Below are 19,259 nucleotides of genomic sequence, written 5' to 3'. Positions count from 1 at the left end.
ATACATTAAAGTACGATGTGGATGTGGAGTCGCATACACCACCCCTATCTAATGTCGAAACTTCTGGCAATATGGCGCACAGTGAAATATATATATATAATATGTATAATATAATTAGGATTGAATTGTGACACAGGGGTTCTCACATTTAACCACTAGGTGTCAGTAAAGGTTTTCAGAGAAGTACAGCCTCGTGTTTTCTCTCTCCCATTTTCCACACAAAGAAAGCACAGCGCCCCTCACAGGAATGGAGGTGCACATTGCCGCTAAACCAAGCATCGCCATATTGATGTCCCAACAACGTCGAGAGGTAATACACATTAGCTTATTTACCTACGTGAGATGGCCATTGTTTTGAGTCAACTTTGCATGTTATTGCATATAAGACAAATACACATAAAGCATACATAAGTATGTTTAGCTTTACTACCATTAGCTATCAAGGTAGCCCACAGAATGTTAGCTAAGGCGTTGTCAGCCAGTTGCCTCGCTAATGCACTCCGTTGTCACTTTTTTGCTTCTGAAAACAAATTATATTTTGTAGCTTGTGGTAGCTAGCAATCTTCAACGTATGTACGTCAGCTAATACTACCCAGCAATTCATGTTTCGTGAATATAACTATAGCATACATTTGCTTGTTAGTTAGCTAGCTAACCTAGTATTCCCATCCGGCTTTTGGTGCGGTGCAGTTCATCATGGAAGCAGCTAGCGCGAGCTAGTTAGCTACATGTGCAGGCCATGGCTCGTGCGTGTGTGACTGTCTCGAGGGAGTTTCACCACAGATGATTAAACCGTGTGGGTCCCTGCCGGACACTGGTTATCATAATGAAACTGCTTTGTGCACCACAGATGTTTCTGGTCGGTTTCATCATACAGTGAATGATTTTCAGCATTGTTGACACTTGACAGACCGTTACACAATACCATAGAAATAAAGCTCGTAAGCAGTGACAGGTTTTTGAGTCAAGTCAGAGAGGTTGAGTTGAGACTCTTTGGCCAAGTATTGTACTAAATCAATCACATGTAACGTTATGTCTTTCAACAGGGCATATGACAGTGGGAATCCTAGTGATGACTCTACTGAGCCCTGTGCCCCCTGATTAGACTGGTTGGATGTCCTCCTTAACAACTACAACAATCAGGTTTGTTGATTTTAGCAAACTATTATCTTAGAAAATTTTGACCAGTATAACTTTGACGAGTATGTCAGCGATTTCCAAAACACAGAATAAGCTTAGTCCTGTACTTAATTAATTTCCATATAGCATACTTTTTAGTCCAAGACTGGTCTTAAATTGTGTCTGGGAAACCTGCCCATATCATGATGGCTACCTGACTAAAATATGTAGCTAGCCAACATCTTGTTGTGTGTTTTATCCTGCAGCCTCGACCAAACCAACGTAGCATCAGCTCTGCAGCGACCCCACCTGTCACCTGCAGCTTGGAGGAAACCTCCAAGGTACCATTCACATGGTGATCAATCATTCACACAGTGATCAATCACACTGTCTTATAGGCCTACTGTGCCAAGTCAAGCGAGACAGCAGTCAAATACCTGATGCCAACAGTATGCCAAACAGAATGATTCATTTGTCTACATTACTTTCAATCAGTCACGTAATTTTCCATCTATGGTTATATATAGTTCTTATATATGGATCCTCGTTGATATCGATTAGATAGGTTCAGAATTTATTAGAAACAGCACAGTTGACAAATATATGGCACATGGAAATCATCAGAGGGTGGTTTACGGGGATAGGTGGGATGGACTGAAAGTAGCTGAGGGGTGGGATTAGGGAGATAGGCGGGATGAACTGAGAGTAGCTGAGGGGTGGGGTTAGGGAGATAGGCGGGATGGACTGAGAGTAGCTGAGGGGTGGGGTTAGGGAGATAGGCGGGATGGACTGAGAGTAGCGGTGGGGTGGGATTAGTGAGATAGGCGGGATGAACTGAGAGTAGCGGAGGGGTGGGGTTAGGGAGATAGGCGGGATGAACTGAGAGTAGCGGAGGGGTGGGGTTAGGGAGATAGGCGGGATGAACTGAGAGTAGCTGAGGGGTGGGGTTAGGGAGATAGGCGGGATGGACTGAGAGTAGCTGAGGGGTGGGGTTAGGGAGATAGGCGGGATGGACTGAGAGTAGCTGAGGGGTGGGGTTAGGGAGATAGGCGGGATGGACTGAGAGTAGCTGAGGGGTGGGGTTAGGGAGATAGGCGGGATGGACTGAGAGTAGCTGAGGGGTGGGGTTAGGGAGATAGGCGGGATGGACTGAGAGTAGCTGAGGGGTGGGGTTAGGGAGATAGGCGGGATGGACTGAGAGTAGCTGAGGGGTGGGGTTAGGGAGATAGGCGGGATGGACTGAGAGTAGCGGAGGGGTGGGGTTAGGGAGATGGGCGGGATGGACTGAGAGTAGCTGAGGGGTGGGGTTAGGGAGATAGGCGGGATGAACTGAGAGTAGCTGAGGGGTGGGATTAAAAGCTTATGTTATATAATAGTTATGACTAAAACACAATTTATAATGTATAAGTACTATCTATCTAGATGTAATGTATATCAAATTATTTAATTTTTTGGTATGTAACTACTGTAAAAAAAAATATATTTGTAACCACAAAAGAAAAAGCTGTAAAAACAAAGTTTGTTTTTGTCCTTCGGGGGGGTGGAGGGGCCACAAAAAATACATTAAAAGTGTGATGTGTATGTGGACTCACATACACCACCCCTATCATGTTTGTTTTTATTATAATAGGTGTGTCTGTTTTCTATGTCCAGGTGATCCAGAGAACATCCTGTGTATAATATGTCCGGCTCTGTCACAAGCCGCTCTCGAGTTTACCCTGATGTGAACACACAGAGGCCTCGGGAGTACTGGGACTACGAGTCCCATGTGGTGGAATGGGGGTACGTAGTGCGTGTGTGGTTCAAAAGCTGAACACATTGTTTTCTGTTGCATGTTCTGGTATGTGTGTTAGATTCTAGTTGGTGTTACCTAGCTGAAATTGTCAAGCCATCACATTGCTTGCCACTTCTCTGACTATGTAGGAACCAAGATGACTACCAGCTGGTGCGCAAACTAGGACGAGGCAAATACAGTGAGGTGTTTGAAGCCATAAATATCACCAACAATGAGAAGGTTGTTGTCAAAATACTCAAGGTTGGTACCATTTTAATTGATTTTAGTATTGGCATTTTATCCCCTAACTCAAATATCGCTCCTCGCCAAAGAGACGTACTGTATGAAGTCCTGATGGTATTTTGTTATGTTTGTCAATAGCCAGTCAAAAAGAAGAAAATCAAGAGGGAAATCAAGATTCTGGAGAACTTGCGAGGCGGTCCCAACATCATCTCACTTTTAGACATCGTCAAGGATCCTGTGGTGAGTAGAGCTCATGATCCTAATTTCTATAAGTCTGTCCTAGTAAAGTGTAAATCATAACACAACCATATGCTCGTTTTATTTGTGCCTTTTGGACAATGGCTGTTGCTCAATCACTAAGCAGAAACATTGTGGTTCATATTCAGCTACCTCCATCCAGAGTTTCCTCTAGGATTTCTTTCAGCAGCTGTGGCAAAGTTAGCGGGGCGTGGCCAATGCCGCCGTTTTAGAGGCCCTCTTAGCCGCAGAGATAAAATGTTGCTGTTTTAAATAGGGATGCACGATATATCAGTGAACATATCGGAATCGGCCAATATTAGCTAAAAATGCCAACACCGGTATCGGCCCGATGTCTAGTTTAAAGCCAATGTTAAAAACCGATGTCAAAGCTACCGTGCATACCTATATAACGTAGGTACATGACGTAATGACGCCACGTAAAATGTTGCGCTACACGTGCAACACAGCATTCCTAACCTAGCCCACAGTGTCTGCTGTGTGGATCGAGCGGTCATATGAAAGAGTAAGAAAATTTCAGTGAGACAACTCAAACGCAAAAGCCAAGATAATGGAATTCATTGCCCTTGACAATCAACCGTTCTCTGTCGTGGGTGATGTTGGCTTTTGCCGACTGGTCGACCACCGGTACACACTTCCAATTGCTCTTTTTTTCAGATGTTGCCCTACCGGAGTTACACAGTAATAGCGCCACTGCTATTAGCTTCACGACATACATACTATGGAATGCCGTTTGGGTCTTTGCGTGTCAAAAAAGATACAGTAGCACTGTCAAAGCTGTACAAAAAAAGTCAGCAAACACCGGCCACGAACGATGTGTTTACAATACTGTGTTGGTAATAAAGCATAATTTGTTCAACCGCAACTTCTAGCTAGCACCAATACAACCAGCCTGAAAACAATGACCAGTAGAAACTGCAGTCATTTTCATTATTCTTAGCAATGATTTAGGAATCCTTGTGAGTAAGTATTAGCTAGGTTGCCACTTGTTGTTCGCCTATTGAAATTTAACTTCAGTCATTGAAAATAAATAGCTAGCTAAAGTTATAAGCAGCCAGGTAGCTTCATCTGGCTAGTGAGGTTCAACCAGACCAGGTTGTGTTGTGAAGCTAGCCACAATAAGGATTAGGCACAATAGTGGAATTTGCGCTTTGCCTTCAAAATAAAAGTATGTCATTGACTGTGATGCAAATGAATACAAATAGAATTATGCCATACTTTTATTTTAAAGGCTAACCACAAAGTTCACTATTGTGGCTAATCCTTATTGTGGCTAGCTTCACATAGATGGGTCTGACCAACATTAATCAAATAACCCTAATTTATCAGACAGTTCTTATTTTAGATGATGACACGTAGCTATATAGTTAGCTAGCTAACGGTAGCTACTGAAACAGATGATGACGTTTTGCTATGTTTTTGGGAAAGAATTACATTGTTTGCATCCATAAGCTAGCTAGCTTTTTTTTTCATGACCAGCACCATGAGACAACTTTACCAGCTTCATAGCATACGTATTGATGAATCGTTGTGACATGAAATACGAGTGATAGTGTAATAACTACGTAAAAAATTAATGAACGCGTTAAATTATTATTTGACGTGCAGTCATATTCAGGTCCTGATTGGTCAACAAGCTTATTTGACACGCAAAGACAAAAACGGCAAGGAAAATATCGGGTATCGGCCAAAAATGTCATATTGGTGCATCACTAGTATTAAAGCTAATTTCCTGCAATTCTACATATATTGTCATTGGGCGGAGAGAACAATTGCAGTTTTAAAGCAAATTTCCTGCAATTCAACACATTTTGGAAACGGCTGTGAGAAGATGTGCAGTTTTAAAGCTAATTTCCTGTAATTCTACACATTTTGCCATGGCCTATGTCTTGTTCTTATGCTATCTGAGATACTCAAATATTATAGAAAATCAATGCCATGACATTTTTTTTGAATTTTTTTATTCTCCCTGACTGTCTAGTTTTTATTTTGGTGGTTGTTAGTTGTCAAAGATTATCTTATTTTAAAATATAGCGCTTTTCTACTTTATACCTGGTTTTAATCATTTGAGTTTACATTGAAAACGTATTACCATCCCGATTCTTCTTCTTCTTTTTTTCAAATGTATTTTTTGTGTGTTCTGGTTCAGTGATTGATTGTAGTTGTTGTAGTTCCTCATGCCTTTTCTTATGTCTTCTCAGTCTCGAACTCCCGCGCTGGTTTTTGAGCATGTAAACAACACTGATTTCAAGGTGAGGAGAGAGACCATGTTCATCTGTCTGGACAGAATTCTAATTAACGTTACATTCTGAACCAATGTCCAGCCATCTCATTTTGATAGATTTTTTTTCTCTGTATTTCAGCAACTGTATCAAACTTTATCAGACTTCGACATACGGTTCTACATGTTTGAAATCTTGAAGGTAAGGGATGGTTTCAAAAAACAAATAAACACCTCACTGCACAACGCCTCTCCCCCATGTGACCTACTTGTTGTGTGTTTGTACTGACGTATGTGTAACTGATAGATGCACACACACCACATGTTCATGTTTTTACATGTATGTATTTTGTCTGTGTTGTTATGTCGGACCCCAGTAAGACAAACTGTCTCCATTGACGTCCACTAATGGGGATCCTAATAAATCATATTAAATCTCAGATGCCAATGATACATCTGGCATTTAGACTACTGTTAGTTTAAACCATGACCTAATTGTTTCTTCTCAGGCCCTTGACTACTGTCACAGTATGGGGATCATGCACAGAGATGTCAAGCCACACAATGTGATGATTGATCATGAACACAGAAAGGTATGGATTCAGTCTCCTACTTTCATTCTGTTACTATAGCTTGGATCACTACCATAATTAACCAGCCCACTTTGTTAGACGTTTTTGTTTCCTTATTGTTGCTTATTGTAAAGCGTCTTTGGGTTTTAGAAAAGCTCTATATAAGACCTGTGTATTAATAATGTTATTATCATAGAACTAGAACTCAGAATTAGGAATTAGAACTCAGAATTAGAACTTAGAACTCAGAATTAGGAATTAGAACTTATTATTAACTAAAAAAACACAAGCAATAATGACTATTCTCTTGTAGCTCCGCCTGATCGACTGGGGCTTGGCAGAGTTCTACCACCCTAACCAGGAGTACAATGTGAGAGTGGCCTCGCGCTACTTCAAAGGACCTGAGCTGCTGGTAGACTACCAGGTGAGACCACTCAATACAGTCTGACAAGACTAGTTATAAACATGAAACTAACTAGTCTAGTTGGCCACAAATCTATAGTAGCATGTTGTTAATGTAGTTATAGTAATGTAGGTGTAAGTTGGTATAGTAATGTAGTCATGGTTGTTTTAAGCACAGCTCTCACTCTCTCCCCCTCTCTCTCTTTATTTCAGATGTATGACTACAGTTTAGACATGTGGAGTTTGGGCTGTATGTTGGCCAGCATGATCTTCAGGAAGGAGCCTTTCTTCCATGGACACGACAACTACGACCAGGTACAATTGTCTCTCATGGTGCTGATCACATTGTCTTGATATTGAATCCTGATGCACCAGTCTCTACTACAACAGCACGGATTTGAGCTATCAAGTGGATGTCTTGTTGCTCTCTTAGTTGACTGCCAGTTGAATTGCAACTTTCTGTAGGATTGTAAGTATTTTGGTTGTGTTTTGGTTTGTCTACAACCAGGTGAGAAGAATTGAGTCTCTCAAGGCTGATGAACAACTCTCAAACAATGTGTTGATCATGATGAGACTACAGTCTGTACAACAAGGCTGATGAACAACTCTCAAACAATGTGTTGATCATGATGAGACTACAGTCTGTACAACAAGGCTGATGAACAACTCTCAAACAATGTGTTGATCATGATGAGACTACAGTCTGTACAACAAGGCTGATGAACAACTCTCAAACAATGTGTTGATCATGATGAGACTACAGTCTGTACAACAAGGCTGATGAACAACTCTCAAACAATGTGTTGATCATGATGAGACTACAGTCTGTACAACAAGGCTGATGAACAACTCTCAAACAATGTGTTGATCATGATGAGACTACAGTCTGTACAACAAGGCTGATGAACAACTCTCAAACAATGTGTTGATCATGATGAGACTACAGTCTGTACAACAAGGCTGATGAACAACTCTCAAACAATGTGTTGATCATGATGAGACTACAGTCTGTACAACAAGGCTGATGAACCACTCTCAAACAATGTGTTGATCATGATGAGACTACAGTCTGTACAACAAGGCTGATGAACAACTCTCAAACAATGTGTTGATCATGATGAGACTACAGTCTGTACAACAAGGCTGATGAACAACTCTCAAACAATGTGTTGATCATGATGAGACTACAGTCTGTACAACAAGGCTGATGAACAACTCTCAAACAATGTGTTGATCATGATGAGACTACAGTCTGTACAACAAGGCTGATGAACCACTCTCAAACAATGTGTTGATCATGATGAGACTACAGTCTGTACAACAAGGCTGATGAACCACTCTCAAACAATGTGTTGATCATGATGAGACTACAGTCTGTACAACAAGGCTGATGAACCACTCTCAAACAATGTGTTGATCATGATGAGACTACAGTCTGTACAACAAGGCTGATGAACAACTCTCAAACAATGTGTTGATCATGATGAGACTACAGTCTGTACAACAAGGCTGATGAACCACTCTCAAACAATGTGTTGATCATGATGAGACTACAGTCTGTACAACAAGGCTGATGAACAACTCTCAAACAATGTGTTGATCATGATGAGACTACAGTCTGTACAACAAGGCTGATGAACAACTCTCAAACAATGTGTTGATCATGATGAGACTACAGTCTGTACAACAAGGCTGATGAACCACTCTCAAACAATGTGTTGATCATGATGAGACTACAGTCTGTACAACAAGGCTGATGAACCACTCTCAAACAATGTGTTGATCATGATGAGACTACAGTCTGTACAACAAGGCTGATGAACCACTCTCAAACAATGTGTTGATCATGATGAGACTACAGTCTGTACAACAAGGCTGATGAACCACTCTCAAACAATGTGTTGATCATGATGAGACTACAGTCTGTACAACAAGGCTGATGAACAACTCTCAAACAATGTGTTGATCATGATGAGACTACAGTCTGTACAACAAGGCTGATGAACAACTCTCAAACAATGTGTTGATCATGATGAGACTACAGTCTGTACAACAAGGCTGATGAACAACTCTCAAACAATGTGTTGATCATGATGAGACTACAGTCTGTACAACAAGGCTGATGAACAACTCTCAAACAATGTGTTGATCATGATGAGACTACAGTCTGTACAACAAGGCTGATGAACAACTCTCAAACAATGTGTTGATCATGATGAGACTACAGTCTGTACAACAAGGCTGATGAACAACTCTCAAACAATGTGTTGATCATGATGAGACTACAGTCTGTACAACAAGGCTGATGAACAACTCTCAAACAATGTGTTGATCATGATGAGACTACAGTCTGTACAACAAGGCTGATGAACAACTCTCAAACAATGTGTTGATCATGATGAGACTACAGTCTGTACAACAAGGCTGATGAACAACTCTCAAACAATGTGTTGATCATGATGAGACTACAGTCTGTACAACAAGGCTGATGAACCACTCTCAAACAATGTGTTGATCATGATGAGACTACAGTCTGTACAACAAGGCTGATGAACCACTCTCAAACAATGTGTTGATCATGATGAGACTACAGTCTGTACAACAAGGCTGATGAACAACTCTCAAACAATGTGTTGATCATGATGAGACTACAGTCTGTACAACAAGGCTGATGAACAACTCTCAAACAATGTGTTGATCATGATGAGACTACAGTCTGTACAACAAGGCTGATGAACCACTCTCAAACAATGTGTTGATCATGATGAGACTACAGTCTGTACAACAAGGCTGATGAACCACTCTCAAACAATGTGTTGATCATGATGAGACTACAGTCTGTACAACAAGGCTGATGAACCACTCTCAAACAATGTGTTGATCATGATGAGACTACAGTCTGTACAACAAGGCTGATGAACAACTCTCAAACAATGTGTTGATCATGATGAGACTACAGTCTGTACAACAAGGCTGATGAACAACTCTCAAACAATGTGTTGATCATGATGAGACTACAGTCTGTACAACAAGGCTGATGAACCACTCTCAAACAATGTGTTGATCATGATGAGACTACAGTCTGTACAACAAGGCTGATGAACCACTCTCAAACAATGTGTTGATCATGATGAGACTACAGTCTGTACAACAAGGCTGATGAACCACTCTCAAACAATGTGTTGATCATGATGAGACTACAGTCTGTACAACAAGGCTGATGAACCACTCTCAAACAATGTGTTGATCATGATGAGACTACAGTCTGTACAACAAGGCTGATGAACCACTCTCAAACAATGTGTTGATCATGATGAGACTACAGTCTGTACAACAAGGCTGATGAACCACTCTCAAACAATGTGTTGATCATGATGAGACTACAGTCTGTACAACAAGGCTGATGAACCACTCTCAAACAATGTGTTGATCATGATGAGACTACAGTCTGTACAACAAGGCTGATGAACCACTCTCAAACAATGTGTTGATCATGATGAGACTACAGTCTGTACAACAAGGCTGATGAACCACTCTCAAACAATGTGTTGATCATGATGAGACTACAGTCTGTACAACAAGGCTGATGAACCACTCTCAAACAATGTGTTGATCATGATGAGACTACAGTCTGTACAACAAGGCTGATGAACCACTCTCAAACAATGTGTTGATCATGATGAGACTACAGTCTGTACAACAAGGCTGATGAACCACTCTCAAACAATGTGTTGATCATGATGAGACTACAGTCTGTACAACAAGGCTGATGAACCACTCTCAAACAATGTGTTGATCATGATGAGACTACAGTCTGTACAACAAGGCTGATGAACCACTCTCAAACAATGTGTTGATCATGATGAGACTACAGTCTGTACAACAAGGCTGATGAACCACTCTCAAACAATGTGTTGATCATGATGAGACTACAGTCTGTACAACAAGGCTGATGAACAACTCTCAAACAATGTGTTGATCATGATGAGACTACAGTCTGTACAACAAGGCTGATGAACAACTCTCAAACAATGTGTTGATCATGATGAGACTACAGTCTGTACAACAAGGCTGATGAACAACTCTCAAACAATGTGTTGATCATGATGAGACTACAGTCTGTACAACAAGGCTGATGAACAACTCTCAAACAATGTGTTGATCATGATGAGACTACAGTCTGTACAACAAGGCTGATGAACAACTCTCAAACAATGTGTTGATCATGATGAGACTACAGTCTGTACAACAAGGCTGATGAACAACTCTCAAACAATGTGTTGATCATGATGAGACTACAGTCTGTACAACAAGGCTGATGAACAACTCTCAAACAATGTGTTGATCATGATGAGACTACAGTCTGTACAACAAGGCTGATGGTTGATATTTAGTGCATACTTCTAGCCCTCTTACTTGACTGCCAGTTGAATTCCAGATTTAGGCCTTAGGCTTTTGTTTTAGTTTGTCTTCCCTCTAAAACGTTCTGTTTCTGTTTTCCAGCTCGTACGGATCGCTAAAGTCCTCGGCACAGAGGACTTGTATGACTACATCGACAAGTACAACATTGAACTAGACCCACGGTTTAATGACATTCTGGGCAGGTAAGAATATCCAACATTTCATCGTCAGATTACTTCAACAGAACTGGGCTTCAGAATGTATTACCAAATGGTCCAAATACACAATGTGAATGTCAATTTATACCTGACCCCTGCCTTGAGTAATTCAGGTTAATAATGCCCAATATATTGACCCATAGAAACAGAAAGAGTTGAATGGCGAAAGCCCCTCAGACATGACAATTTGAGTACTCATGGGTACAGTCAATTTGGCCACTAGTATCTTTCCATCTATTGATATGACTTGTTCCTATTTTTTTGTCTCCTTTTTCCCCAAACTTCTTTGTAAAGTGTATTGAGAGAATGTTTTTTGTGAATCTACACTCTGAATGAATGTTGACTTGATTTAATGTATTGAGCTCTCTCTCCTGGTCCATTCTCCAGACACTCCCGTAAGAGGTGGGAGAGGTTTGTGCACAGTGAGAACCAGCACCTGGTGAGCACCGAGGCACTGGACTTCCTGGACAAGCTGCTGCGTTACGACCACAACGCTCGCCTCACGGCCCGGGAGGCTATGGAACACCCATACTTCTGTGAGTTTCCCCTCCGCCTCCACTCAGACTTCTAGATATAGGCCTGCTGCATATGACGCCTAACTGAATGTTTCAGTGCTAGAACCCTCACTTGATCTTAAGATTATGGTGCTAAATTATGCCTCAATACAATACACTTTTTTTTTAAGTACTTGTTGTTAAAAAAGAAGGTTCATATTCAGTGGATTCTCATGCAGCCATTGAACACATTGAAGCAGAAGGCTTTTTAACAGATATTTACAGTTTCTTCAGAGGAGTTCATGTGACTACAGTATACATTTTAGCCCTTTAGCATACAATTAGCGCATTCATCTTAAGATAGTTTGGTGAGACAACAATACATCACAATCATATCAAGTACACTTTCCCTCAAAGTATGGGTGGGAGGGCCAATAGACCAGAGGTGGTGGAACGGAGGGCTCAGGTTGGGATGTAGGGTTTTCAAATAAGCCTGATGGTAGGGAGGGACAGTTCCTCTTGCTGCTGCGTAGGCAAGCATCAGGGTCTTGGAGGTGATGCCAGCTTCGACTGGAAGCAAGTGGCGTGTGCGGAGGAACCGGGTGACATGGGAGAACTAGGTCAGATGACACGCTCAAGTGTTTTGGGGAAAAAAGAAAGAAGGCATACCGGTCTGTTCTTGACGTCAGAGAGTTTGAGTGTTTGTATCATAGCTGTCGGTGGATTGGGTTAATGAGTGTTGGTATCATAGTTGTCGGTGGATTGGGTTAATGAGTGTTGGAATCATAGCTGTCGGTGGATTGGGTTAATGAGTGTTGGTATCATAGCTGTCGGTGGATTGGGTTAATGAGTGTTGGTATCGTAGCTGTCGGTGGATTGGGTTAATGAGTGTTGGTATCATAGCTGTCGGTGGATTGGGTTAATGAGTGTTGGAATCATAGCTGTCGTGGATTGGGTTAATGAGTGTTGGTATCATAGCTGTCGTGGATTGGGTTAATGAGTGTTGGAATCATAGCTGTCGGTGGATTGGGTTAATGAGTGTTGGTATCATAGCTGTCGTGGATTGGGTTAATGAGTGTTGGTATCATAGCTGTCGTGGATTGGGTTAATGAGTGTTGGAATCATAGCTGTCGGTGGATTGGGTTAATGAGTGTTGGTATCATAGCTGTCGGTGGATTGGGTTAATGAGTGTTGGAATCATAGTGTCTGGATTGGGTTAATGAGTGTTGGTATCGTAGCTGTCGTGGATTGGGTTAATGAGTGTTGGTATCATAGCTGTCGTTGGATTGGGTTAATGAGTGTTGGTATCATAGCTGTCGGTGGATTGGGTTAATGAGTGTTGGAATCATAGCTGTCAGTGGATTGGGTTAATGAGTGTTGGTATCATAGCTGTCGGTGGATTGGGTTAATGAGTGTTGGTATCATAGCTGTCGGTGGATTGGGTTAATGAGTGTTGGAATCATAGCTGTCAGTGGATTGGGTTAATGAGTGTTTGTATCATAGCTGTCAGTGGATTGGGTTAATGAGTGTTTGTATCATAGCTGTTGGTGGATTGGGTTAATGAGTGTTGGTATCATAGCTGTCGTGGATTGGGTTAATGAGTGTTGGTATCATAGCTGTCGGTGGATTGGGTTAATGAGTGTTGGTATCGTAGCTGTCGGTGGATTGGGTTAATGAGTGTTTGTATCATAGCTGTCGTGGATTGGGTTAATGAGTGTTGGTATCGTAGCTGTCGGTGGATTGGGTTAATGAGTGTTGGTATCGTAGCTGTCGGTGGATTGGGTTAATGAGTGTTGGAATCATAGCTGTCGGTGGATTGGGTTAATGAGTGTTGGTATCGTAGCTGTCGGTGGATTGGGTTAATGAGTGTTGGTATCATAGCTGTCGTGGATTGGGTTAATGAGTGTTGGTATCGTAGCTGTCGTGGATTGGGTTAATGAGTGTTGGTATCGTAGCTGTCGGTGGATTGGGTTAATGAGTGTTGGTATCATAGCTGTCGGTGGATTGGGTTAATGAGTGTTGGTATCATAGCTGTCGGTGGATTGGGTTAATGAGTGTTGGTATCATAGCTGTCGGTGGATTGGGTTAATGAGTGTTGGTATCGTAGCTGTCGGTGGATTGGGTTAATGAGTGTTGGTATCATAGCTGTCGTGGATTGGGTTAATGAGTGTTTGTATCATAGCTGTCGGTGGATTGGGTTAATGAGTGTTGGTATCATAGCTGTCGTGGATTGGGTTAATGAGTGTTGGTATCATAGCTGTCGGTGGATTGGGTTAATGAGTGTTGGTATCATAGCTGTCGGTGGATTGGGTTAATGAGTGTTGGTATCATAGCTGTCGGTGGATTGGGTTAATGAGTGTTGGTATCATAGCTGTCGGTGGATTGGGTTAATGAGTGTTGGTATCATAGCTGTCGGTGGATTGGGTTAATGAGTGTTGGCATCATAGCTGTCGGTGGATTGGGTTAATGAGTGTTGGAATCATAGCTGTCGGTGGATTGGGTTAATGAGTGTTGGTATCATAGCTGTCGTGGATTGGGTTAATGAGTGTTGGTATCATAGCTGTCGTGGATTGGGTTAATGAGTGTTGGAATCATAGCTGTCGGTGGATTGGGTTAATGAGTGTTGGTATCATAGCTGTCGGTGGATTGGGTTAATGAGTGTTGGAATCATAGCTGTCGGTGGATTGGGTTAATGAGTGTTGGAATCATAGCTGTCGTGGATTGGGTTGGAATCATAGCTGTCGTGGATTGGGTTAATGAGTGTTGGTATCATAGCTGTCGGTGGATTGGGTTAATGAGTGTTGGTATCGTAGCTGTCGGTGGATTGGGTTAATGAGTGTTGGTATCATAGCTGTCGTGGATTGGGTTAATGAGTGTTGGAATCATAGCTGTCGGTGGATTGGGTTAATGAGTGTTGGTATCATAGCTGTCGTGGATTGGGTTAATGAGTGTTGGTATCATAGCTGTCGTGGATTGGGTTAATGAGTGTTGGAATCATAGCTGTCGTGGATTGGGTTAATGAGTGTTGGTATCATAGCTGTCGGTGGATTGGGTTAATGAGTGTTGGAATCATAGCTGTCGGTGGATTGGGTTAATGAGTGTTGGAATCATAGCTGTCGGTGGATTGGGTTAATGAGTGTTGGTATCATAGCTGTCGTGGATTGGGTTAATGAGTGTTGATTTGGAAGATATCTGATTGTCTCTCTCTGATGCCAGACCCAGTTGTTAAAGATCAGGGAAGGGGCAGCACTCCTGGAGGAATGGTTACCAGCTCCACTCCAGTCAGCTCTTCCAGTATGATGGCAGGTAAGTCATCCAACACTGCATTCTGAGTTCCGTAGGGCTTTGGTCAAAAGTAGTGCACTATTTAGGGTATAGGGTGCCATTGGGCCCTATCAAAAGTAGTGCACTATTTAGGGTATAGGGTCCCTGGGAAGATGTGCTGTTATTGTTACACTTTGTATATTGATTGAATGGTTTCCCAACACCACTGTTTTATTTGTGATCTGTGGTGAGTACTCCTGACTAGGGCTGTTGCAGTGACCATATTACCGGCAGTCAAATTCCACATGACTGTTTAGTCACAGTAATTAGACTTCTCCAAGCTCTAATGCTGCTGCTGGTCATTAGTAGCCTACTAAACTTGCTAACTGCCTGGTACTCAGCACTCTATTGTCCCTCTAATTACTCTGACATCAATGTAAATCGAAAATCTAATCAAACACTTCATGGGAGCTCATGTTGCGCAACATTTCTATGGGCTATGCAATTGTGCGAGAAAACAGAGTGATGGCCTCTACTAAATAGAGGAGGATCCCGTCAGCTTTCTATAGGCTAGGCCTATTTTATTTATTTCTCAACTTTCCTAATATTAAGCACATTGTTTATATTTACAACAGGAATATAGCCTACCTGGCTGGCATGAAAATGAATCACGGAAAAGCGTCCTCCATCCGCTATTTAAGTGCATAGATGACGTGTGCATTGCTGCGCTTATAATGTGAAAAAATAGCCTAATAGTTTATCAACATTTTAAGCTAAACGTTCTGATCTGTTGTGTCAGCCACATTGCGTAAAAATACTTTTTTTGACACTAGTGGTTGTATTAATTTGGGATCTATTGCATCCCATAACTGTCCCAGACTATGTTTGGAACATTTGTATCTTGCACAGAATAGAATATGTCAACTTTTGTACTATGGGGGATAGTAGATTGACATAGGTTGGTGTTTTTGCTGTCGTTAGGCCGACTCATCTCATTGGCTGATTTAAAAGTAAATGTGGACAGTTCTTCTAATGTCTTCACCTCTGAATTGGATAAGGACGCGTGCAGTTGCGTCCACGATGTGTTTGTCTTAACTTATAGCCTGTGAGAAAGACCCGAACCCGTTATTGAGAATAGATTTTCTTTAGGGTGCATTATGGCCTCAAAGGGGATGCCGCCGTGAAAATCGAGGCATTATCAAGTGCTTGTCAAATTGTGAATGAGAGACTGATGTAGTGTGTACAGCCTGCTCAAAAAACAAAGCAGAGCTCATGCCTTTTCAAGTTACTTTTTTTCAAATCATCATTAGTCGCATCATGCAGCCTTGCAATGTATTAAACATCTAAACATATAGCCCAACATTTGTAGAACTAAAGTTACATTAATATCTCTAAATTAAGCAAATAGGAGTACCTATTTCTTTGTTAATCACTCAACACAGAATATCCGCATGTGCGCACTCCCTCAAATCATTTGGAGAATATATTTTATTCAGCTTTGTTCAATTGTATTCTTCATACTATAAAATAATGCCACGGAATTCTAAGCAAATCTTGTCTGTTAAATGAACTAGTGTAGCCCACAGCCATTTGGACCTAACATAAGGACAACTCAGAGTATGCTATTCTCTTCTTAAGAAATAGACTACATTTTCTTCATATCATGTTTCTTTAGACCTGTCTAAAATAAATAAACGATTTATTGTGATGGTGTAGGCTATATTCATTAGACTTTTTACAATGTAAATGTTCCTAAGGTCTGCATTAGTGGCCTGAAGGCTATGTGTGGAAGCCAGGAGATGCTAAATATGTTTGTTAATTAACGGTCAATTACCGTGAGACCAACAGTTATTTGCTTGACAATCACCGGCTGATGACATTGTGTGACCGCCACAGCCCTACTCCTGACCATAGATCACACTGCTCTCTTCTTTTACTTCCTGTCATTAAGTGTACTGACAGTAGGAGTCATTGGTGAGAATGTGTCCACTATCTCTTCTAGGTATCACCTCCACAAAGGCACTGGCTAACAACACTGGATCACCTGTCATTTCTGCCCCCAACACTCTGGCCCCACAAGTCCCAGCGGCCGGGGCACAGCCCTGAAACCTCCACCTCCTCCTCCCAGCGGCTGCCAGGGCACAGCCCTGAAACCTCCACCACCTCCTCCCATCAGCCACTGGGGCACAGCCCTGAAACCACCACCTCCCATCAGCCACCGGAGCACAGCCCTGAAACCACCACCACCTCATGGGACCTCCTCACCTATGTTTGTGTGGACCCGTGGTTCGGTTCAGCCCACCCCACTCTCTACTATGTGTTGGCCTGGCCCGTGGGTTTCCTTTTTATTACGTTGAGAAGAATGACGGAGAAAATATGTTGAAATTGCTTTTCCCTGTTCAGTTATATTTTGAGATCTGGACTTGACATTTTTTATTGTCGCACCTGTCTGGATGATTGGTCTAGGAATTCTAATACAATGTAGACATGATGATGAAGAAGAAGAGAATGGATAATAACATTTATTTTGTATGTCCCAAATATACAGTTTAGCTTGAAACAGTTTGTTTGGGGATTCCTGCTGTTGCAATACACTGAACCTGTAGACAACTTCACAAAACGAGACAGGATTCTCTGATGTAGCCCCCACTTGGCAGTGCTGGATAGTTGCTCACACACTACTGTTAAGTGCAGGAGTTACCGGTGTTTTGAAGTTGTTAGAAGCTATCGTACTTGGATTGAACATCTGTAGATACTCTACAGTAACTGTTAGGTTGCATGCACCAAATGCTGACTATCACAGGGTCAATAGTTTGCCAATTTGGTGTTACTTTCACTTCTGTATACATGTTTGTTTGTTTTTTAATGCGGTCTCTTACACATGATTTTGAATACATAGGCAATTTTGTAACTTTTGGTTTTTATTTTGGGAGGAGTCTTATCACTTGCAAAAAATAATCGACTTCATAAATAAACAATTTTAAACAGGCAGGTATGAATATTCCTTTATCATTGTATGTTTTCTGTTCTTTTTGTGAAATGTACAGACATTGATGCTGTAGAAACCCTGGCAAATATATGCACGGTTAGATTGGTGTAAAAGCAACACAGACAGATTAATTCATTTAAACTAGCCCAGCCTAACGTATTATGTAATGGAGTCTAAACAACAAATGTTTTCTATTTTATTTAACCTTTATTTAACTAGGCAAGGCAGTTAAGAATAAATTCTTATTTGCAATGACAGCCTACCCCAGCCAAACCCTCCCCTAACCCGGACGACGCAGTGCCAATTGTGCGCCACCCTATGGGACTCCCGATCACGGCCGGTTGTGATACAGCCCGGGATCGAACCAGGGTCTGTAGTGACGCCTCTAGCACTGAGAGGAGCTTAAATTCACTGGCACTAATGCCAATGGAATTTGTAAAATATCAAATAGTTTGGACCTTGCACACAGATTGAACTGAGAATGAGTACTTTGGTGTTCAAGTTCAAGAAGGGGTAATTAATTGGGTTACTCAGCGTTTTATTTGTCTCAAGGAAAAAAGCCAAAAAATGTTTCTCACACAACAGTATTACACATTGAGCATTGTTGCATGGTGACCTATCGCCACCTTCCTACTGCGTTGATACCAGGATATATTGTGATTGATGTCCACTACTGCATTGATAACAGGATATGTTGTATTCTGTTCTGAGTGATTTCAGCTTTTCATGTGCAGATTGAGATTTTAAAATCAAATTCACTATTGTCCTAAAATATGATCTATTGGTTCTGGGGGGAGAGTCTGTAATTGATTGAATAGCCTATAATGTAAGGTAATTTCCTAAATATTCGGGTACCAAGGAAAAGTCTACTATATCACTGACATCAGTACAGTGTATGCACCAATAATGTATCTAAGCCCTGGATTGCTGACCCTCTGTATTGGCCATTGAGAGGCTTTGAAGCCACCAGTCGGCCATATTGGCTCTCCCCAGTGGGAGAAGTCCTCCATAGGAATGAATGTAATTCTACACTATTTCAATTCAGTGTTTCAAGGAAAAAAATGCATGTATTTAAGTATTTTTTTTCTTGTAGTGTGGACAGTAACGGTACTAAAAAAAAAACTATGGAAATGTTTTAATATATTTTTCATTTTGTATTTTTATGTTTAGCTCACATAATATGATTTAAAAGTATGCATGAAGGTGTCTGTAATAGAATAAACATGTCACAAACGAATGTAGACATTAATACATGCATTTCTATAGCTACCAAAATATTTATTTTACAACGGAGAAGGAATACC

General features: G+C 41.4%; 1 protein-coding gene across 1 annotated transcript; it reads left to right on the top strand.

The window, feature by feature from the left end:
• Positions 1–202: 202 nt before the first annotated feature.
• Positions 203–17,957, top strand: LOC120039607 (casein kinase II subunit alpha-like). The gene is made up of 15 exons (XM_038985030.1): positions 203–310; positions 1,047–1,143; positions 1,386–1,460; positions 2,773–2,901; positions 3,043–3,154; positions 3,275–3,376; positions 5,596–5,646; positions 5,758–5,817; positions 6,125–6,208; positions 6,501–6,611; positions 6,803–6,904; positions 11,093–11,193; positions 11,596–11,744; positions 14,919–15,008; positions 16,969–17,957. Exons 4-15 carry the CDS (start codon positions 2,801–2,803, stop codon positions 17,070–17,072), a joined length of 1,167 nt encoding a protein of 388 aa, XP_038840958.1. The 5' UTR covers positions 203–310; positions 1,047–1,143; positions 1,386–1,460; positions 2,773–2,800; the 3' UTR covers positions 17,073–17,957.
• The last annotated feature ends 1,302 nt before the right edge of the window (positions 17,958–19,259 follow it).

This window comes from Salvelinus namaycush, unplaced genomic scaffold, assembly GCF_016432855.1.
Source record: "Salvelinus namaycush isolate Seneca unplaced genomic scaffold, SaNama_1.0 Scaffold284, whole genome shotgun sequence".
NCBI classification, from domain to species: domain Eukaryota; kingdom Metazoa; phylum Chordata; class Actinopteri; order Salmoniformes; family Salmonidae; genus Salvelinus; species Salvelinus namaycush.
The sequence above is the reverse complement of the archived record's forward strand: the minus strand, read 5'-3'. Positions and strand labels throughout refer to the sequence as shown.

What these genes read in the sequence shown, in the direction of transcription:
- LOC120039607 (XM_038985030.1), top strand. Translation starts at nt 2,801, where the DNA reads ATGTCCGGCTCTGTCACAAGCCGCTCTCGAGTTTACCCTGATGTGAAC. An exon ending in TTGTTGTCAAAATACTCAAG is followed by an intron (nt 3,155 to 3,274) that starts GTTGGTACCATT and finishes GTTTGTCAATAG; the next exon opens with CCAGTCAAAAAGAAGAAAAT. An exon ending in TAAACAACACTGATTTCAAG is followed by an intron (nt 5,647 to 5,757) that starts GTGAGGAGAGAG and finishes TCTGTATTTCAG; the next exon opens with CAACTGTATCAAACTTTATC.